The sequence below is a fragment of the Callorhinus ursinus genome, unplaced genomic scaffold, assembly GCF_003265705.2.
Source record: "Callorhinus ursinus isolate GAN/ISIS: 27379988/994484 unplaced genomic scaffold, GSC_fseal_2.0 scaffold4, whole genome shotgun sequence".
NCBI classification, from domain to species: domain Eukaryota; kingdom Metazoa; phylum Chordata; class Mammalia; order Carnivora; family Otariidae; genus Callorhinus; species Callorhinus ursinus.
The window spans coordinates 129,103,401-129,126,574 of record NW_027397066.1 but is presented as its reverse complement, the minus strand read 5'-3'; the positions used below and the strand labels follow the sequence as shown (position 1 = coordinate 129,126,574).

Genomic DNA, 23,174 nt, shown 5'->3' with positions numbered 1-23,174 from the left:
CCACCCTTCCACCCTGAGCACCGTCTGTCCAGGCAAGGGAGCGGGCTGCTCAGCTGGGCATCTCAACACCGGCTGCACTTACAGTCCGTGGAGAACCTGAAGCAGAATCCCGACGGTCTGACCCACGGGTCAGTTCAGAATCTCTGGGAATGTCACCAGATGAAGGTCATTTTTGAAGCTCCCCGGGGGGAGGGCAGGGAGGATTCTGATGCCCAAGGAGGGGACAACCATAGCAGCCCCTCCTTTCTCAACTCTTACCTTCTTAGAAGTACCCCGTGTTCCAATTTAAAACATTTGGCATCTCTGACACACTTCTTCAATTACGAAGAAGTGATGACATATGGATGCTTAAGTTTCTACCAGTGATTTGTAATGGGTTAAAAGAAAATAGAGCACCCAGACTTCATTAAAAAAATTTATTTTCATATAAAAGTGCCAAAATATCCACCAATGTCATAATCTATCTCAACAACCAGTTTACGCTAGTAATCAAAACACAAGCCTCTTTATTCACATTGTTTAAAAACCAAATTCTTTTCACACATTCCCACAGTAGCTTGAGTCTCTAGACAGTGGGAAGCTTGCATTCCTATTTGCTGTGGTAGTCCATATGTCCAGGTTCATATAGGCACGAAACGGGTTAAACCCTGGGTAGTATTCCTTGCACATGACAGCCTGGTTTTCCATGTGAGTCGAATGTTCCGTGGTGGGATTGATGGGGCAGCAACTTTCGTATACATCACTTTGCGGGGCCCAGATGGAACCAAAAAGTCCAGACATTGGAGACAAGCTTCGGGTGCTTGTGAGGTAGGGCTGAGGTGTACATGAGGAGAGGAAAAAAAGAAATTTTTTAGAAAGGCAACATCAAGGTTGAAGGCACACCAGTGGACACCACAGTGGTACCCATCCAAGTCACCGGGAAGTCATTAAACTATTCTCAACCCTCTGGGTTGCCTCAACGCCATTTTTCTCAAATAGAGCGTTGTGAAATCCTCATCTCACTGGGTAAACTTATTTTCAACCCAAGGAAGGACCCCCTAGGTCAAATGCCCTCGATCCGTAAAAAGTGTCTTGAGTGGATGTGAGAGGGAGGCGGCACGAGGCTTTTAGGCTCAGAAGGGTGCTGACAAGCAGGAAGCCCTCAGGAGCCACTCACGGACCACTGACCAACCTCTTGGTCATTTGGATCCGTTCCTCCCTGAGCACAGATGAAAAGGTCAGCAGGACCGTGTTTATAAACACAGCTGTGTCACAGGGGGCTTCCTGGCCCAAACTCAATTTTACGGACACAGCATCGCTCCTCCGTGTCCTCTGGGACGCCTTTCTCATTCAGGGTGGCTAAACCACGCACGTCTGCGAGCCCCCACCTGTCTGACTACGCACTAGGCTCCTTCAGAGGGGGGCTAGCCTGGCTTTTGTGATCTAAAGGAAACAAGCCGGGCTTTGGCCGATCTGAACCTGACTCTGAAGTGAAGTGAGACCAGGATTAAAGAAGCACCAGAAAGAACTCGGAGCTGCCCTGGGGCCACGACACTGACCGGAGAATTGAGGAGACCTGCATGTCCCCAGGCAGTCGGCATGTTGGGCGGGGGGCTCCAGGTAGATGGAGAGTTGTGATCCATAAAGTCTGTCTGAATTTCGGCAGGACAAGGGAAGCCATTGGGGTAATTCATGTTTTCTACAAAGAGTGGAAGACAACAACATACGTAAACATTTTTACGGCAAGATCTGAATTCTCACTCTCAGGCCAAAAGTTTCAAGGCCTTACCGTAGTGCCAAGGTAAAGACGGGCGTAGATACTCACCCCATGGGAACCAGGCGGGCCATTACACTGTCATTCGCAAGGTCAAACCTATCAGATATGCTACCTGGGAAGCCCTCAGGAAGCCCTCAGGAAGGTCTTCCTCTGGCCCTGATGTTCTGTATTTGACAGTGTGATGGGAGGCTTTCTAATCAACACTCCTGCAGCCTGGAATCGTGTCCATTCTTACCGGTCCTTAACATCTGCTTTTATTACCTGTCGTGCCGACCTCAGCCTCCTGCACATACACCATGGAACCAGCACTTCTCAGCTAAGCAGGAAGGTACAGCTGTCCGTGCCTTATCCACGGGAGGTATGTTCCAGGACCCCCCAGTGGGTGCCTGAAGCCACGGATACTCCCGGACCCTACGTACGTTGTTTTCTTCCTATACATAAATACCCGGGGTAAAGTATAATTTATAAATCAGGCACAGCAAGAGATTAACTAATAAAATAGAAAAATTATAACGATATACTGTGATAAAAGTTATGTGAATGGGCCCTCTTTTCTCTTTCCCTCTCAAAATATCTTGTTGTACCGCACTCACCCTTCTTGTGAGGCTGTGAGGTAATAAAGTGCCTACGTGAGGAGAGGAGGTGAGGTGAATGACAGACACTGTGACACAGCATTAGGCCACTATCAACCTTCTGACAGTACGTCAGGAGGAGGATCATCTGCTTCTGGAAGGCAGCGGACCGAGGGTAACTGAGACCACAGAAAGCACAACACGGGTAACGGGGTACTGCGGTAATATACACAAGCCTCCCAAGCCCGGGAAGAGAGTCACCCCAGCACCCCCCTGTGGCTAGCATGGTGCAAGGCAGGTATCAAAATCCGGTGAAGTCCATCTACTTACCCGGCTTAGAGCTTCCCTGAAAAGGGTAGCCCCACTATGAGAAATTGTGATCAGGCTGTAATGTATAATAAGAACATTTTGCAGCTTATCAGGGAAATCTCATAGCTTTTAGTGTTTATTATTACCGATGCTTGAGCCCAAGCATCTGCAACTTCCCACAGCTTCCCCTCCTGGCTCTCCATTCTGTCCTTCGGCTGCACCACCCAGGGGAAGAAGAGTTAGGCCCTGCTGAGGAACAAGCCCGTACTTGTTTCCATTTCACTCAGGACTTGTCTGCCTAAAAAGTACACCAAATATCTAAAGCCTCAGCCCCCCAGTGGATAATCTACAATCTTAAGTCCACAGAAATCCAAATGACCCAGGTCTACCAAATCTGAGGGACTAAATAGATCAGGGTTCTTCGTAGAAGCCCCCAGACAGCCAGGTTGAGAGGGCTATCTGAGACCACCGAAAATTATACACGGCAGGCCTGCACAACTGAACCCACATGAAGCTACTCGGCAGCCTCCTGTAAGGTCATTCTCAAAGGTTCTCACTGTTAAAGGTGCATTCTTTCTTTAAAAAAATTCAATTTAATTAACATATAGTGTATTATTAGTTTCAGGGATAGAATTTAGTGATTCACCAGTTGCACAGAACACCCAGTGCTCAACATACCACATGCCCTCCTGAATGCCCATCACCCAGTCACCCCACCCCTCCCCTCCAGCAGCCTTCAGTTTGTTTCCTAGAGTTGAGTCTCTCGTGGTTTGTGTCCCTCCCGGATTTCGTCTTATTTTTCCTTCCCTTCCCCTATGTTCACCTGTTTTGTTCTTAAAGGCACATTCCTAACAAACAGACAAGTAAAACAACAAAAGACCAAGCTCATGAATACACAGAACAGACTGGTGATTGTCAGAGGCGGGGGATGGAGGGGGTGGAGGGGAGTGGGGTGTATGTAAAATGGATGAAGGTGCTCAAGCGGCACAAACTCCCCATGATAAGATGAATCCATCCTGGAGACAGAGTGTACAGTCATGGTGAGCAGTGTTAACAATATCCTATCGTGTATTTGTAAGTTGCTAAGAGAGATCTTAAAAGTTTTCCTCACAGGGCGCCTGGGTGGCTCAGTCGTTAAGCATCTGCCTTCGGCTCAGGTCATGATCCCGGGGTCCTGGGATCGAGCCCCCCCATCGGGCTCCCTGCTCAGCGGGAAGCCTGCTTCTCCCTCTGCCTCTGCCGCTCCCCCCGGCCTGTGCTCTCGTTCTCAAATAAATAAAATCTTTTAAAAAAAAAGTTTTCCTCACAGAGAGAACATGTGTAATCATGTACAGGGATGGGTGGTGACTAAACTTACTGTAGCCATCACTTCCCAGTACATACCAATAGCCAATCATTACGTCGTACACCTGAAACTAATACAATGTTCTGGGTCAATTATATCGAAGTTGCTTTTAAAAAGGTACATTCTGGAGGAGATTACGCTAAGTGAAATAAGTCAAGCAGAGAAAGTCAATTATCATAGGGTTTCACTTATTTGTGGAACATAAGGAATAGCATGGAGGACATTAGGAGAAGGAAGGGAAAAATGAAGGGGGGGGGAAATCGGAGGGGGAGACGAACCATGAGAGACGATGGACTCCGAGAAACAAACTGAGGGTTCTAGAGGGGAGGGGGTGGGGGGATGGGTCAGCCTGGTGATGGGTATTAAGGAGGGCACGTTCTGCGTGGAGCACTGGGTGTTATGCACAAACAATGAATCACGGAACACTACATCCAAAACTAACGATGTGATGTATGGTGATTAACATAACAATAAAATTAAATTAAATTAAAATTAAAATTAAAAACAAACAAAAAGGTACATTCTTCTGCAGTTAGTGCCTCAGGTCCATCCACTTTTTGCTTCGACTTTTCTGAAAGTAAAAGAATGGCATCGGATTGTCTGAGCAGCTTTTACCTTCCGGAAAGGCATTATAATCGTTCAGTTCCAACGGACAGTACACGCTGGGGAACTGGCCTTCACAGGCTGTGCTCCAGTCAATGAAACTGCTACAAAACACAAGAGGTCTCGTTTCAGAAGCAGGACATCAAAAGACCCGAGTGAAGAAAGAGAACGATTTCATGGCCCAGCCTCCTAGTCACTGCTCATCCCTGTTTTGGAAGAGAAAAGATGTACTTTCTCAAGTCCCGGGATCAAAGACTTCCTGACTGAACGCTCCCCGCCAATGACAGGGCCTTGCAGGACGGATGGCTCCGGCGGGGAGCGCGCTCGCCTGATCACCAGGTGGGCTAAGTCCACCCGGAGGCAGAATCCAAGGCCGTGGCTTCGGAGCTCTCTGGGAGAGCGACGGCGCCACCCCAGGCTCTCAGCCTCAGCAGGCGTGGCTCTAAGGCGTCCCCCTCACCAGGGGCAGGGCCTGCATTCCTCTCAGGGGGGCCAAAAGCAGCATGACTGATTCGTGACAGATACTTCGATCACGATTACAAACTGGAGTCTCATGATAGAAGAAAGTCAATACCACTGTAATAAACTGAACCAAAAAAGAAAACCTCAAATAGATTCCGCGATTAAACATAGATGCCACCATTTTCTCATGTTCTCACCACTGAATGTCCTTGACATCCAATAGTAAATTAAAGAAACTGCTCTAATGTCACAGTCTTTCAATACTCAAACTATCTGATCTTCCTTAACATTTTAAATGTGTTCGTGATGAATGCCACGGAAAAATGGAAATCTCTGCTCTGTCAGGTGGTAGGAGCTGTGACTGTTTTTCCAAACAGGCCTCCATTAACAGACCATCTTTTCAACTTAAGGAGGAAAGTAACGATGTGGTCAGCAGCTATGTCGCTCTTATTTCCTTTCATGTTTCTCGCACCCAGGCTTTGTTGTTTTCTAAGACATCACAACGCAACTTCAAGAGACAGATGGAAACACCCAGCTAAGGTGCACGGGGGAGGGAAGCCTGGCCCCCAATTTTGCAAGGCCTGCCTAACAGACGGGACTCCAGTCCCCACGGCAAGCCCCTAGGCTAAGCGAGGCAACGACCAGAGAAGAGACTCCGTACCTATCATGCACGGGGGCCGGGCCCTGCATCACGCCAGGCATGCTGTTCTCCACAGCGCAGCTGAAGCTGCTGGTCACGCACACGGGCCGCGTGGGCCACAGGTCTCCAGGTGGGTAAAGACCTAAGGAAGAGAACAGGTCCTCTCAGCCTACCCTCTTCCCTCCTCGGCCCTCATCCCACCCTTCCTGCATCTTCTCTTCTTTCCTTCTAGAAAACACTCCCTGCAAGTCACCCACACGTGCTGACCATCTCTGTCTTCCCTGACCCTTTTCGGGATATACTTTCAGGATATAAAGCAGAAAGATGGGGTCTAAGGAGAATACCACTGTTCCACTAACAATTCAACAACAGCAGGTCCAAAATGTATCCAAAGGACAGTGCAGAAGCCCATGCTTTCAAAGTCGGCTCCAAGGTGTGGGGCAGTTTTCAAATCTAGCAGAGTTTATATAAGCAAAAGCAAGTCCGTGTAGCAGAGCTCAATGATGCCACGGGGAGTGAACATCGGGCTCATCCTGCCACAACCCCCGACCCTAGCCACGCGGGAAGCCCAGGCACTAGAGGAAAACAGGAGACATGAGCACCTTGGCTACAAGGCAGGGGCAGCCTGAGTCAGAGGCCCCCGACGACGCCGACCCAGAGAGCAGGTGCCTCGCAGAGTGCACGGAAGTGCGGTGACGTGGCTCGGACGAGAGGGCCCGCACCCCCTGCCACCTGCTCGTCTTCACCAGCTCCCTGGCCTGCCATGTGGAGGGACCCCTGGCTGGTGCCTGAAGCAAGGGTCTGCGTCTCACCTTTATTTTCTTCAACACCTGTGGGCCCGGCAGGAAGGCTGGGACAGGGAGGTTCTGCATATTGTGGGAGGTTATTCATGTTTCTGTGGAGAAAGTGAGAAAATGAGGATCTACAGATCTCTTCTGTGCAAGGACATACCAACTTTGTTCAACCAAGTCTGAGTTTTACAGAAATTCTTCCCCCAAGAAACAGAAATACTGGAGACACAAAGGTACACAACCAGAGAAGGGTTAAGGGATATCAAATTTCCAAGACCCAGCAAAGCCATACACAACAGAATCAGCGTAACTGAGGCCAGCTCCAGCCGGCAGGAGGTTATCAATCCCCAGTTACTGTACGCTCCACCGCTCCCAAAACAGTCGACAGCTTGCCTCGTCCCCCTGCTGAACTTCCTCCTTCACAGGCACATCCACCTAATGTTAACGAGAGCCTCCCGTCCTCTCGCAACGCGATCGGCGCCTAAGGAATTGCGATCACGTTCTCACTCGAAAACCCTCTGCCTGCTGAGTCCTCTCCTCTTGCCCTGCTCAACAAAAGCCACTTGTCTATTTTGTTCGATGGGGGAAGCAATCGTCACAGAGTGGAGTCATAACCATGGGAGGATCGGCTAGCTTCTTGCAAAACTCCCTACGTCATCAGTCTCAGTTTTATTTCAAGTCCTGGCAGATAGTAGATGACGCCCATCCCTACAATAGCTGCAGTTTCTCTTTCTGCTTTCAGGAATGAGATGTGTTCTTTTTTTTTTTTCCTTAAGATTTATTTATTTGAGAGAGTGCACGCACAAGCTAGGGGAGGGGCAGAGGGAGAGGGAACAAGCAGACTCCCCGCTGAGCCTGAGCTCCCAGCCCAATGGAGCCCGATGGAGGGCTCCATCCCAGGACCCTGGGACCGTGACCTGAGCAGAAGGCAGACACTTTACTGACTGAGCCACCCAGGCGCCCCAGAAATGGGATGTGTTCTAACATGGCTTTATCACTGGCAGCAACAGGGCTCCCACACGAAACATGTTTACTCGGAAGGATCCTACTTTCTGAATTATGAGCGAAATTGGATGTTACTTTCTTTCATTCTTAAAAAGCTTTCCTATTTTCACCCGCAGAACCAAGTACAAAGCAGCAAGCAGCAGTGACAGAAAAAAGATAGTACATAAAACACACTATAAGAGCTAGAAAGTTAAAAACTTACGTGGAATTGCAGATGTTATGAGAAAGATTCAAGGAGATGGGAGTTTCTGAAGAAAAGTCATTTTGTGAAACACTGTCTCCTGCATAAAAGCAAAAAAATTATCACAAGCTTTTACAAATGTAATTTAACTGCATTATGTATTAAAGGGCAGACTGCTAATTATCACTAACCCTGAATGAGCAATTTATTTCTCACTTTTAACTGATTTTCACATTACTAATTTTATTTTTTAAAACTCTCTATTGTATTTATCTTTTCATTGAAAACTTACTAACTTAAATTTATGGATTTTGGACTCACAGTGTTTTAATTATGGAAAAAAGCTGAAACTTAATATTACGTAACTTTCTCATAAGGATTTTTCTGATAAAAGAAATTTTGCGGACACCTGGGTGGCTCAGTCATTGAGCGTCTGCCTTCGGCTCAGGTCATGATCCCAGGGTCCTGGGATCGAGCCCCGCATCGGGCTCCCTGCTCAGCGGGAAGCCTGCTTCTCCCTCTCCCTCTGCCCCTGCCTGTGTTCCCTCTCTCGCTGTGTCTCTCTCTGTCAAATAAATAAATAAAATATAAAAAAAAAGAAAAAAGAAGTCTTGTTATATAAATAGACCCCTGCAGTTTATAAAAGCGACACTGTAGGAAACCTATGAAAATAAACTAAGTTTAGAGAAGAAAAACAGAAGTCACCTGCGATTATACTGCCATTCAACATCAGGTATGTTTCCTTATAATCTCTTTTATGTGTATGCATATGTATAAAATTGGGGTCACACTTCATATATACTTTGTCTTTATGGTCTTTTACACCATTAATTATACTGGGGGCATTTTCCTGATGGTACATAACCCTCAAACAACTTATAAACTACGTTTTAAGTACGGCAACACCATCAATAATTTTTACCATCTTGCTCCTGTTGGCCTTCCCTAAGCAAAAACTGCACTTCTATTCTTTGTTACTAAGGACTGATTTTTAAAAATCTTGAGCTGGCATCATCAGGCAAACTCTGTCTTCAGTGGTGGATGGAGCTGTGCTTGGTGTAGGCTGTGAAAGCCAAGCTTCCTCAGGCCAAACGCATCCCCGCTATCAAAGCACATGGGCCTGCGGCTCCACGTAAGGGAAGACAGTGTCCCCCAGAAGCGGCAGGACTGCTATGTTTCTGAGAAGCTCTTATCTCTTTATGCCTAAAGCACAGTACACAGTAATAAACAGGGCATATCAGTGATATTAAAATTTTATGGGGGTCATTAAGAAAACAATGTCTCAAAGGCTCCTGGTGGGGGGGAGGTGAGGCAGCTGATAACAAAACACAGCCTGAAGATACACGTGGGTGCCCTGTGTAGGTTTTTATGGCTATTGTGCCCTGGTCTCTCAGCCAAGACCTTTTATAGGTCTCACCGCGGGGAGGAGACAGAGAAGAGAGAAGCCCAGAGGCTGCTGAAGGGAGCTGTCTGTGGCTTGAAGCGGCCTGTCTGGCGGAGGAGACAGGGATCGAGCTGAGCCCCTGGCGGTGAGCAAACTGGGGTGTGGAACAAGCCATCAACCTCTCTGAGCCCGGGGCCTCACACCTCGGCCTGGCCCGGGGACGCTGGCCCTCCCTCTCAAGGCCATGTGGGAGCAGTGCGAGTGTGACCGGGGAACGAGGGCCTCACACATGCGAGCTTCTCAACCTCACCACCGTTTCCTTCCACAAAGACTAAATTTACTATGTTGAAAACAACAGTGAAAAGGAATGAACTCCATCTTTATATGGTCACGGAGCTTAAAAAAACACAGTGAAAGAAGCAAGATGCAGAATGATACACTGAAGTGTGATTTCCTTTATGTAAGTCACAAATATTCTATACTTTGTTGGTGGACATATGAAGGTAAAATAAAATATGGACTAGAAGAATACACTCCAAGTTCACGACAGTGGACAGTGATTTTCTTGAGGAGGTGAAAGTGGAACAGACTATAAGGCATTATTAAAAAAAATGATCTTTGACCTTTCCCAAATCTTCAAATTTCTCAAAAATAAAGAGAGGGCCGCAATATCCACAGCAGCATTATTCACAAGCGCCAAAAGGTGGAAACACCCCAAGTGGCCATCAACAGATGAATGGATAATCAAAATGCGGTAGGTACATGCAATGGAATATTATTTGGCCTTAAAAAGGAAGGATGGAAGAACCTTGGAGAAATTACACTAAGTGAAATAAGCCAGACACAAAAGGACAACCACTGTGTGATTCTACTTAGACACTAGAGTAGTCAAAGTGATTGAGACAGGAAGTAGCAGAGAGGCTTCCAGGGGCTGGGGGAGCGGCGAGTGGGGAACAGAGAGCCATTGTTTAAAAGTGCAGAGTCTGTTTGGGCTGATGAAAGGATTCGAGGAATGGATGGTTACACAATAGGAGTGCTCTTAATGCCACTGAATGCTACACTTAAATACGGTAAAATCTGTTACAAATATTTTACCATAATAAAAACACGCAAGTAATAAAATAAATGTGGAAGTTCTTTGAACTGTTTCAAAGACACTGACATGATGATGATGATGATGATGATGATGATGATGATGATGATGGGGTGGGGTGAGGAGGGGAGAAAAAGGAAGGAGGGAAAAACAAGAGAGTGAATGAAATCCAAAGTGAAGCCGGTACTCCAACCTGCGGCTCCAACCTGTGGCCCTGCGTGGGGCTCCGGGTGCTGGAAAGCAGATCCCGGCCTGGTACCGGGCTGGCCGAGGGCGGTTGGCAGGCTGGGCGCCCCCCCCCAGCCCCCCAGGACTCACCGGCCGGCAGGAAGTGCTGAGGGCCCGCCACGGGCTTCTTGTCCCCGTCGGAGCTACTGCTGCTCCAGCTGCCCCAGCTGCCCCGGCTGGCCCGCACGCTGCCCGAGGAGCTGCCGCAGTCCGAGCTGGAATCAGAGCAGGACTTCTCCATGCACTTCTCCCCGGGCTTCGGGTAGTAGCCCTCTGTGGGAAGGCAGAGAGGCGTCACGTTTTAGTTAAACAGTTTTCAACTGGATGCCACGTCCCATCAAAGGAGAGAGCTAGAATTAGGAAGGAGGCCACGTTCAGCTTCAGGGTCTGCTCTACCTCTGCTCACCCAGGGAGAAGAACGAAGTTACCTGACACCAATGACGGGACGTGGGGGAACTGTAGGGGATGAGCTCTGCCTAGGGGATGGACGCTCACACATGTCCGGGGCTCGGACCGTCCCTACCAATGATAACTGTGATCTAACAATGGTTCTGGAAATAAACACTCTGGGAAAGAAAACAGCCTACTCAACCGGAGTGGAAATTTATGGGTAAAGTCCCGCTGTCTTCTATTAAGATTTCCACTAAGAGCTTCAAATTATTATTTATGTGTGGGTGGAAAGAACCTCCAATAAGACCAAAAAGCAACATGCGTGTCAAGGGAATGAGTGAGAGGACGGAGAAACTCCCTAACTCTTGTCAGCTTGTGTGTCTGCCAGCCTGCATGCACTGACGCGGATGTGTGTCTGGGGACACGGGTGCTGGCCTGGAGGATGACCACTCCCCCGCCCCCTACCCCACGGGTACAGCCAGCTTCAGCGGCCCCTGAGCCTCCTGCTATGCTCTGCCCTACCCTGGACCTAGCTCTGCGTGCCCTCTACCTCCCACTCCCAGAGACTCTGCCCAGCAGTTCTCAGGTGGGCCAGCAGCCTGGTCTGCAGGAACCACCTGACTCAGGTGTGTGAGAAGAACACGGTCCCCACCTGGCCATCCCCCAGAGTAAGCAACCGCTATGCCTTCAACACTCTGCATGGGGAGAGTGGAGAATGGCCAGGTTTTAGAGGAAGGGGGAGGGAGGAGGGGGGAACACCAGAGGCCTGCCCAGGTTCAAAAGAATCTCAGGTTTCCAGTCTCATCCTGATAGCTTCCCATTTGGGCTGCCGTAAGCTAAGCTAACCCATCCCCCCACCCCTCTCCCCTCTAAAACCCCCAGTTTGTCCATAGTCTCTCATGGTTCATCTCCCCCTCTGATTTCCCCCCTTCATTTTTCCCTTCCTTCTCCTAATGTGCTCCACGCTACAATAAGTGAAACCATATGATAACTGACTTTCTCTGCTTGACTTATTTCACTTAGCATAATCTCCTCCAGTCCCATCCATGTTGATGTAAAACTTGGGTATTCATCCTTTCTGATGGCTGAGTAATATTCCATTGTATATATGGACCACATCTTCTTTATCCATTCGTCTGTTGAAGGGCATCTCGGCTCTTTCCACAGTTTGCCTATTGCGGACATTGCTGCTATGAACGTTGGGGTGCATATGGCCCTTGTTTTCATTACATCTGTGTCTTTGCGGTAAATACCCAGTAGTGCAATTGCTGGGTCATAGGGTAGCTCTATTTTTAACTTTTTGAGGCACCTCCACACTGTTTTCCAGAGTGGCTGTACCAGCTTGCATTCCCACCAACAGTGTAAGAGGGTTTCCCTTTCTCCACAACCTCTCCAACATTTGTTTTTTCTTGCCTTGTCCATTTTTGCCATTCTAACTGGTGTAAGGTGGTATCTCAATGTGGTTTTGATTTGAATTTCCCTGATGGCCAATGACATTGAACATTTTTTCATCTGTCTGTTGGCCATTTCTATGTCTTCTTTGGAGAAGTGTCTGTTCATGTCAAGACCCATTTCTTTACACTGGATCCTTCCTAGAGGAATCAAAACTTCCGACAGAAGCACCATTCACAGCTCAATATAGTTACATACCCGCCTCTCCCTGTGCAGCAGGTAAGCTGCTTCCAATGCCAGCATCGGTCTTACAAATTTCCCCAGGATTTTCCTGTATACACCAGTTTCTGACATCGATGTCACTGCTCAGCTCAGACCTTTCAAATTCACTGCACACAAGTTTTAATTCACTCTGTTCAGAGGGCCTAGAAGAACCACAAAAATATCACATTTGAATGTTATCATCCATCCATCCTTGCTTTCCAGGAGACTTATCAGAGGTGAAAATATGAACCTGGGACAACTCAAGACCTCTGTTCTTAGGGTTTTGGGGGAGAAGACACTGAGGAAGAGAAGGATATCAAAAAGACAAAGATTTTGCTGTTTTAGAACTACAATCAAGTTGGAGCTCATTTAATCGACTTCCTAGTTCACAGTGACAGGAATAAAAGTCCACAAGGTTAAAGGAGTCCTTCTATCATTTCTTAAGTGGCAAGTCCAGGACCAGAACCCAGGACTCTTGGCCCAATCTTCCTTGGCTTTAATGTAAAGTATGATTCTCAGTAGATGAACCTACTCCCTGCTGTCTGGGGGTTAATTTAAATCTTTTCTCATCCATTCATTTAGCAAACATTTGTTGAATGACTACCACGTGCCATGTATTGCTAGGAGAGCTGTAGCATTTACAAAGCATAAAGTTCTTTCCCTAAGGAATTCATGGCCCAATGATAACATCTCTCTACTAGACCGTGAACTCCTTGGGGGAAAGAACTGTAATGGTTTTGCAAATGGCTAAACATTTAGAAATGGTAGAGGATGCCATAGGAGTATGTAGATGGCTACTCACATGGTCCAATTTCAGTACCTCGTGGCAGGTTTGTAGGACGGCAGTTACGAAGACAAAACATGTGAGCCATAGCACATGATTTCACCGGTTTCTGACCCCTCAAGGTAAAGAGTGTAATAGAAGCAAGAGCCAAGGAAACAGATAATCTGACAACCACCTACTTCTTAAGCATCATGTTCCCAGAACGTTCTGATTAGCTACAAGATACTTAACAGTTCTTTTTTAACAACTTGTTTCTTTAGCATGTCAGAAATCGGCTTACAGAAATATACCCTGACACTTAATTGGTGAAATTCCACTTGATTTTTGTATTTTCCTGTATGTCCTTATCAGGAAAATATAATACTTAATTTTTAAAAAGATTTTATCCATTTATTTAACAGAGAGAGAGAGAGAGCATGCACACAAGCAGGGGGAAGGGCAGAGGGAGAGGAGGAAGCAGGCTCCCTGCTGAGCAGGGAATCCAACGTGGGACTCGATCCCAGGACTCCGGGATCATGACCTGAGCCAAAGGCAGACGCCTAACCAACTGAGCTACCCCAGCGCCCCCAAAATGTAATATTTTAAAGTGATCTAAATCAATCAATTTTTTTAATGAAAATACATGTAAAAAGAATATAAGGTGTAACTTTCTATAAGATACCACATTGCAGTTTTTTAAATAATTTAGCCTAAATTAAAAGGATAATTACCAATCAACAGTTAGTATTTGGTATTAACAACAAACTAACAATGAGACTATTCTTTTTTCATGTTTGCATTTTGCTGTTGCCCAGTGTGAGCCAGGGCCCTTGGAGCTGCCTGACCGTGCTCCAGCAGAGTGTACAACACGACACTGCTGAATCATCGGCTCTGAGCTCCAGATCGTGGCCACCTCAGGGACCTAGGGACAGACGCCATGAGCAGCACCAAATATGCTCCCCACCCTGTGGTCTTCGCCTCCATGTGAGCTGTGCTGCCCGAGTCCCCTTCCCACAACAAGCGCGACTGCAGCAAGGTGGGGCCCCTTCCACAGAAAGACTGGGAGCCACCAGAGAACAATTTGACAGAAACACATACAAATACCTAGCTGAGCCTACAAGAAAGAAATCCCCAGATGCCAGAACTCAAAAGAAGAAAAAGCCAGAGTGGTGAGGATGGAGGGATTACTCAGGAGGGGCTGGGTTTTATTCCCTGCTCAAGGACAGTCACATACAGGAGTCGGGGACCTGGAACTGTTTCCTAAATAAAACTAGGGTCCTTGAAGGAGGCACTGTCAGTGCAAGAGACACCAGAAAAGCTCCTTCCATGCACTTTGGGAGGAAAAGGCAGGAGAAAGCATCTCTACTGGAGGCTCTCGACTTGGGCACATGTTGGGTGTTTAGAAGTCTAACCCAAGAAATCAAAATTCATAGACTATACCACCAGATGGATTTGGAGTCAGAATGTATGCACTACAGGTTGGTTAAGCGTCTGCCTTCGGCTCAGGTCATAATCCCAGGGTCCTGGGATCAAGTCTGGCACAGGGCTCCCGGCTCAACGGGGAGTCTGCTTCTCCCTCTGCCAAACCCCCACCCCCCACTAGTTATCTAATAAATAAAATCTTAAAAAAAAAAAGAATGTATGCACTAATGACCTGTTGAAAAAAAAATATGGGATTCCCACATAAACACTATTCAGTGCCTTCATTTTACTAATAAGAAAATGAAAGCTTAGGCAGATTGAGTGACCTAAGGAAGCAAGGTTTCCAAAGGAGAATACCAATTCTGGCTCTGCCCCTTACCAACTCTGGGGCTTTCAGCAAAACACATGTCTCGGCCCCTCACTTTACAGAAATGTAAGAACCTAGCTTCTGGTGACTCTTCTCTTTCACTACGGGACCCCATGGGTGAGGGTAACGCTGGGGAGGGGAGGCGTCGGCACCCACCTGCCCCACAAACGCTCCTGCACTTCACAGGCAGAACGAAAAGCCTGGCACAGAGGAGGCCTTATGCTTTTTCTTTAAAACCTCCCATAGCTTTGAGCATTTTTTAAGGTAAAAACACGAAAAATCTATTCACTTTAAGGTATTTTAACAATATAAATGAAAACATAACAAGAATACATATTAATTTTAATAACGTACTTTTACGTCAATATTCTCTTCTCAGTATCTGACATCGCAAAAACAGATTAAACGGTAACAGCTAAGTGTAAAATTAGAGTAAAAAATAAGATGAAAATTTTAAAGGGATTGTAAAAATTAACACACCTCAAGACCTGAGCAGCACCCCGTTTCTTGTTTTTACGACACGTTCGATTTTTATTCCAACTTAAATTTTGTAAATTTCCTTCTTTTTTCTCCTGAAGCTTCTTCTTCCTATAAGGATCTTCTTGCTACAGAGAAAAAAGAAACCTTAAATGAAGGTTTAAACTGACTAAATATACATTTAAAACCTTTTTTATTTTTTTTTTAACTTTTGAAGACCAACTCCATACAAATTCAGAATGTTCCAACACTGGTGAAAATGGAGGCACACATTTCTCAATCTCCGGTTTGTTTTCATTCCCCTTTCTCTACCTCCCTCAATCTCTGCAAAAAGAAGAAACATTGTTGCCTTCAGAATTCCAATGGGGCTAAAAAGGGAAAACATCTGTTAGCAATTTAGGGTCAGCTTGCTGTTAACTTCAGCAGCAATAAATTCTCCAGCATTCACCTGTTAATTTGGTATGTGCAATTCACATGAATTACTACTGAAGAAAAATCATGTAAAAACTCAAGGTAGGAGTAATTTGTGTACTTGTTTACAGAAACTTTAGGAGACAGCCAATCTCCACTGAGTGTTCCAAATAGTTTAAGCTTTTGTAAATAAGAATATGCTTGATGTTTTTTAAATGCGGTTTTGAAAAACTTAATTTAGCATGAAATACATACCTATAAATTATGTATAGTGTATGTGTGTATATATACATATACATAAGTGTGTGTGTGTGTGTATATATATGTAATTGTTTCTTTATTTTGGGTCTTCTCCTTTTACCTTAGGCACAGTCTGTTAACTGGCCCGAGGGGAGGGGGAGTCCCCTGCCTGTTGGCATTCTGAAGTAGCTCCTGCCTTGAGTGTTCTCGTACTGTTTTCCTTCCACCACTCTGCCCCTTTAAAGCAGAGGCACTGTCAGCAGGTGGGAGGTGGTACAGAGCTCACAAATTGAGACCCCAGGGCTTGAAAAATGTATCCTGCAGGGACCTCCCAGAGGCAAATCCCCTAGCTCCAAGACTCCTCTTCCTACTGACCCTTTAGGATTCACATTTCATAAAGAATAAAGACTGGCTCGTTTTACCTTCTTTTTTGAGAAGGTTGGTCCTGAAATCAGAGTAGGAATGTATGATGTTCTAACATACACTTGCCTGACACACATGACTTGGAAGAAGAAAAAGAAAAGGTTTCATTCAAATGCCTATACGTTACATATCTGGGGTACCGAAAGCCATTAAGCAGGCTTATTACAATAAATACTAGAAATAAAATGAAATTGTAACTGTACCTGTGGTGGGAGAATGGGATTTTTGTTTTTTTCTTAATACTCCTTTAGTTTCTCCCCCAGTAAGTAGGTATTAACTTTTTTCTGATTCTGAAGGTATTTTAAAAACGTGACAAGTTAAACACACAAAGCCCCATCTTAGAGGATCTTAATGCTAACTGCTCAAGTTTGAGGCTAAACAAACACATTAATAACATATGATCAGACATTCTCCAAAGTTAAAGTTTAGCTATATACCATATTTATTCGTGTACTGGTCCCCGTATATTTCTAGCCTTGGGGGAGAAAGGGATTCCCCTTTCCTTGGGCCAAGAAAGGCTGTTCAACACAGCAAGACCTTGAGCCTTTGTGTCCCTCCAGAGTCACATACAAAGAAAGGATCTGTCTCTGAGTGGGGTCAGGGAAAGAGTGACCTGGTCAGTAGTCACTCTGACACTTGGCTGCCTCTCTCCACTCAATCTGGTGAGAGCTGTCACCCTGTGCAAACAAGAGGGACTACAGAAGACCTGCGACAGGGCGGTCAGAGGCACGGCTACTGCCTCTGAACATTAGCCAGAGTGATTAGCGGGAGAGTGCTCGGCACGCTGGACTCGGGTGCATGGAATGACCGAGAAGCAGTGTCCATGAGCAAACAAAGCGGGGGACGGAAAAAGGGTGTGGACAAAAGAGGGAAGAGATGGAGGACATGTGGGGGAGTGAGAAACTAATGAATGGCCTTTGTGTGTGTGTGTGCGCACGCGTGTACGGCAGGGAGAGGGGGTTGGGAAGTGCGGCATTGAGGGGGAAGGGCCCCCGTCTCGGGGAGAACAAGCTAGCCCTGGACATAGCAGATGGGGGCGGGGGGGGGGCAGGGTGAGGACATCAGAGACCCAAAGCAACAGACCTGTCAAGAAATGAGAGGGAGAATAAAGGGAGAATTCGGCTCTTTTCTTCCTGGTGGGGAGGGTGTCACACGGACAGGGAGGCAGACCCAACCAGGGGAAGAGCCCAGGTAGAGCTGCAAGCAAGAGCACAGCTCTGAGGCCGCGCAGCCTGAAGTGAAGCTCACTCCAGGCTTTTTACTGGCTGTGCGATCTCGAGCAAGTTACTCAGCTTCTCTCTGCCTGTTTCCTGCATCTTCCAGCAGGCTGTTGTGAGGAGCAAATAACCTGACACATAGCAAGCACTTTCTAGAGGGCGTCTTATTCTCACATGATTGAATTATTTGAACTAGTGAAGTTCTCGGAAGTCCCTGATGGAAGGGACAATTTTGCTGATTACAGGTTGGGCAAATAAAAAGATTTCCTAAAACTTTAATAAAAGCCAACAAAGAAATCAAAGGAGAAAAATCACAGACCGACTCCATAAAACAATCTTTAAGCTGCTGTGTAGAAGTAACAGCAAATAAAAAATAAGAGAGAAGGGCAGACTAAGAAAAAAAACCAGACACACTGATAGGCAGAGTCAATACCATGCCATATGTTCTGACGGCAAATAAGAAAAACACAGGCGATAGAAGAGTGGGCAAAGCACATGAAAGGCAAATTCACAAAAGAAATATAAAAGGCTAAAAAACCATGAAGACTCTATCCAAAATATTTAATAATAAAGTATGTTTTTAGGAAAGGGAGATTATAGACCAGCTTGTATCTCCTCTTTCCGTGCTGGCTTTAAAAAAACACAAGTGTGTTTATACTGCATGTTTGTGCCTGCAGACACTATGAGAGGGCTGGGGAGGCGGAGGCCTGGGGAGGCAACGCCCTCAACAGAGTCTGCCTCTGAGCAATGCAAGCAGAACTGGGTGAGACATTCACTTCCAAATTTATAAAAGAGGAAAGAAAGAAAAGGAAGAAAGAAGGAAGAGAGGGAGGCAGGAATTTCAGGGGTAGGATTTCGGATGGATGATTTTTTTTACTTGTTTTTCAGAATTTTACAAAAAAGGAAATGAAGGAAAGTGCTCACTTTTCCCTGGTAAGAGATGCAAATTGAAATGAAAACCAAAACACAGTCATTTCCCCATCATGCTGACCAAGATTTTGCAAGAAACACAGCACGGTGCCGGTGGGAGCAGAGGAAGTCAGCGTTGTCCCCTGGCATCATCTCATCAGTGCGAATGAGAGTCAGGACCACCTTTCCAGAAAGCAGTCTGGGGCACACGGGAAGGCACTCTTTAATTCTGCTTCTAGAAATCTCTAACAAGGATATATCAGGTATACAGGGAAGACTTAAGAACAATGTAGTTCATCACAGTGCTATTTATGAAAATAAAGCTGTAAATAACTTTAATGTCCGACTGCAAGCAAATGGTTTAGGATTAGGGCACAGTTAAATGATGGAATGTAATATAACCACTGGAAACAAAGTTCCCCTTGTTCTGAACATGAGAAAATGTAGAATTATAACATTATTAACAAAGCTACATATACATAATGATGGTCCTGAGTTTTTTAAAAAGTTGCATAAAGAAAAATGTACAAAGTGGTTCATTTTGTATACACTTTTCTCCCCCCCTTCATGCTTTTATAATAATCATGAATTCCTTTCTAAGGGAAAGAAAAATCTGCTTTAAAAAAATAAACAGCAGGGCTAGGGTTAAAATTTAGTTTGTAAAAGCTCTCAAATCTGGGCTTCAACTTTCTCTGCCAATAAATCTAGAAGAATGTTCTCCATGTACTATAGACAGATTTATACAATTTTCTAAGCTGCAAAGTTAGGTCCTAAGAATGTACAAGAAAAACAAACACTGAATACTGCCCTTGGGAATGTGTTTATTGAGAATGATTTCTCCAAACGAACAATGAAATGGAAAGCACACTCGCAGGGTTTTAAAGAGCTTTTTGCAAAACGGGGAGTAAGTCACAGAGACAGCAAAACAAACAAACAAACAAAAAAAAAAAACGATGGGGACTATGGTCCCCCAGATCCTCTGGCTCGCTGCAGCCTTTCTGCAGAGCCGGCTGCCATCTTTAGCTGCACAGGTCTCTCTTCCATGGGCTCCCGGACCAGAAAAGAAAGGAGGGACTTACTCGACCCCTGGGACTGTGCACAAGTCAAGTCTGCACTCCCGGGATAGAGAGAGAAAAGACAAAGCCCATGCCCCCAAAGATGGAATGGTGCAGATACGCAGAGAAGAAAACAACAGGAAGAAATTAAGAAACCTGCCACAAGGAAGGGCACAAGGGTAGAGGGCTGAGTCTGGCATGGGGGCCTCGGATGGAGTCTGAAGCCCAGGAATGGCGCCCACTCGTGGCAGCACCACACAGCAGGGCTCCTGGGGCCACCTCCTCCTGATGGCCCTCAGACGGATGGACAGACTTGGCATGAGTTCCACCTGCTCTGCCCAGCACATAGGCTTTGCAGCCACCGAGTCATTACATCTCACTGTTGGTTTGCATCACATGGCAGGGCAACATGGAAGTCTCCAAAGCCCCTAGCAAGAGGCTGCTAAGTTCCAATTCTTAACTTCACCCATTCCCTCCTACCTCAAATTCAATGACTTCTCTCTGCTCCTGAAAGCACGGCCCATTGTAGTCTCATGGCCTCGCTTTCTGTACATCTGGTATACCTGCACCCTCGGGCCACCTGCAGATTTACCACCACCAGGGTTCACACTGAGGCCCCGCTCTTCTCCCTATGCCAACCACACCTCAGAGAACTCAGGGTCGCCTTTCAGTTCTAACCTCCACAGGCACAGCTCCCAAATCTCAAGCTCCAGGCCCTAGTTTGCCATGTAAGCTCTGGTTCCGTATCTCCCGCTGTCGGTCACAATCACACACAGTCATTCCCTTTGTACTGACCCCTTGTCGGCTCTTGGTACGTGAGCTACTCCAAGCACTTACCATGTTAACTCAGCCGCTCCTCTCAACCCTAGGATGTAGGCACGCTCTCAGTACCCTCATTTGTCAGATAAGGAAACTGCGATGTTAAGTAACTCGCCCAATGTTATAGAGCAAATAAATGACGACCAGGATTCAAACCCAAGAAGTATGGCTGCAAAGTCCATGCTCTTAATATGCAACACTGCTTTGAGAAACATAAAAATGAACTCATTGCATAAGTCAGAATTCCCCCATCTTCTCGTTAGCCAGACTTAAAACTTAGGAGTTATTTTTGCAAATGGTTATGTAAGAAAAGATAGTTCCTCTCCTTTATACAATTAGGGAAGGGGAAATCCTGTTAGTTTTTCTTCTAAACTCTTACTTACTCTTCCTGTCGTTCCCCAAACACAGCCTTACGTCACACCTCCCAGTAGAGTAACAGCCTCCTTGTTAGAAGAGAGCTGGTGTCCTTTTTGGCCCGCTCCAACCCAGCCTCCAAAACACTCACACTGATCCTCCAAAAATGCATTATTCACACATTCATTCAAGCATTTACTAAACGGCACTTTATGATCTCTATAATAGGCATTCTGCCCATCTTTGTAAACCTGAATTGAAAAAGATTCAATTATGACCTTCAAGAAAATCACAGCCTGCAGGCTGTTTTCCACTGGTTACCCAAAGCCCTCCCCCCATCCACGCCCCAGTCCAGAAACCTTCCCTAGCTCCCTATCCTTTGCATCAGGGTCTCCCCAACTGGCCACGCTCAAGCTAAATCCTCCGAGAAGACATTCTGTTTGGACACATGTGCTTTAAGGAATATGACTCTGAAGTTCCTTAGCAGGCAAGGGACCATGCTCTGCTTCTCTGCAAGCATCATCACTTCCGACTGCTGGGCTCACCTAGTTCACCATCTGCACTGCCAGCTGAGATTGAGTGGAGAAGTCCAAACTTGGAATTGGTGAGCCAAGGCCTTCGCCATCTGGAATGACTCCCACTCTTGCTTCACATTCCTGACTGAGTCTCTTCCCAAAGAGGATTTCCTACTGCTCCTGATTATGCCGTGGGGTTCAGTGGGGCTGCTGCCCACCTTCCCTTCTCTGCCTGTCCGCGTTTCTACCTTCTCTAGGAGCTTTCCGTGCCCGCTGCAGGCTAAACTGACTTTTCACTCTCTGAAATCCCTTCCACTCTGTACAATCCGGATTGGGGCACTTGACTACTTGGACATAATGTGTCCTTCTTAAAAGCCTGCAAATTTCCAGTTGGGGATGTCTAGGATATATTTATTTTGCATCATTTTCATGTTATTTAAATGAAAAATTCATGTTTGTTATAAAGTTTAACAAAAATGCAGAAATATAAAGAAGGAAAAAGATCACCCCAAATCCCACCACTCAGAATAACCACAGTCTGCCATTGATTATTTGGCAAATCTTGTTTTTACCAACTCTCTGTGAACCTACAGACACGTTAGGATGGCAAGACAGACGATGGGAATAATTTATAACACTGGGACAATGTATTATTTTTTTTTAGTATACGTGCTGAAGTGAACACGACGATGTATTACTTTTAAATAAAAATTTAAGGTTCGGATTTATTTGAATTTAACATAAACTGAAGTAGAACCCAAGGAACTACCAACTTTCAAATAATTGTTTCTTCTCCACATGATACATTAGTTCCTTAAGGATCTCTCTAAAGTTAAGCAAAAGACCATGAAAGACATTTTCCTAAGTTTTCACCCTGTTAAACGATATGTTCAGTTTTATATAGTATTGACTCTCCACCAAGAAAAATAAAATTAAAACTCATTGTCACCTACCATTCAATACCACCTCCTGTTTTTGCAGCTTATGTTACTTTTTTGCTTTATTAAAGTTGTAATATATGCAATCTGTTCTGGAATTATAATTGCCAACTGTTTAGTCTTAGTTCTGGATATAAAATGGATAGAAATCTCAACAACAGACCATTAACACAGCTTCTTTATTTTTACTTCCGCCCCGGGTCTTTATTTTTACTTCTGTCTTGGTTGGCTAAATTCTGTTAACTTCATCTTTTAAGAAAGACTCATGATGAGCTCTCTTGTATTTAAGGATGCCTGCCTTGCTTCCCTTGTACCTGAGTGTCAACTTGTCTGGAATGTTCTTGTTCACATTTTTATTCTCTTAAAGACATGGCTCCACTGTTCTGTGGCATTAGATGTTTCTACAAAGTCTGAGGCAACCCTGAGTTGGTGTTTTTCCATCTTCCTGCCTTTGCACCATTCTTTATGCATCAAGATCAATAATTTAGCCAGGCTGCGCCTATGTCCATTATTACGTATCAATTTTTCCTAGTATACACAGTGTGCCCTTTCATCTATAAATTCAATTCTCCCCTCGTGTCAGGAAAATATTCTTCCATTACATCTCTGAATACCTTTCAGATCCATTTGTTGGGCCATTTACTTAAACACTCATTATTCTTATGTTGGACTGCTTTGTCTTTCTTTGCCCCATATCTAATGTTTCCAGCTCTTCAATTTTTTCCCTCACACTCACCCTGATTATCTCAAAGCCCTTCTCAGGGTCAGCAATTCTATTTTTGGCAACTGTGAAATGTCATTTGGGTCTTCATTTATTTACTTAGCTATATAATACCTCTTTTAACCTCA

The 23,174-nt window shown here is 45.6% G+C and overlaps 1 protein-coding gene across 1 annotated transcript in view; it reads right to left on the bottom strand.

Annotated features, from left to right (window-relative positions):
- Nucleotides 1–402: 402 nt before the first annotated feature.
- TMEM131L (transmembrane 131 like) overlaps nucleotides 403–23,174 on the bottom strand; it is a 158,593-nt gene continuing 135,821 nt past the window's right edge. The window contains exons 27-35 of the mRNA XM_025874341.2: nucleotides 15,448–15,572; nucleotides 12,410–12,576; nucleotides 10,460–10,642; nucleotides 7,686–7,764; nucleotides 6,500–6,582; nucleotides 5,709–5,829; nucleotides 4,598–4,689; nucleotides 1,539–1,678; nucleotides 403–813 (exon numbers count right to left, since the gene is read on the bottom strand). Of these exons, the coding sequence (XP_025730126.1) occupies nucleotides 538–813; nucleotides 1,539–1,678; nucleotides 4,598–4,689; nucleotides 5,709–5,829; nucleotides 6,500–6,582; nucleotides 7,686–7,764; nucleotides 10,460–10,642; nucleotides 12,410–12,576; nucleotides 15,448–15,572 (1,266 nt within the window). The 3' untranslated portion in view covers nucleotides 403–537. The remainder of the gene's footprint in view (nucleotides 814–1,538; nucleotides 1,679–4,597; nucleotides 4,690–5,708; nucleotides 5,830–6,499; nucleotides 6,583–7,685; nucleotides 7,765–10,459; nucleotides 10,643–12,409; nucleotides 12,577–15,447; nucleotides 15,573–23,174) is intronic.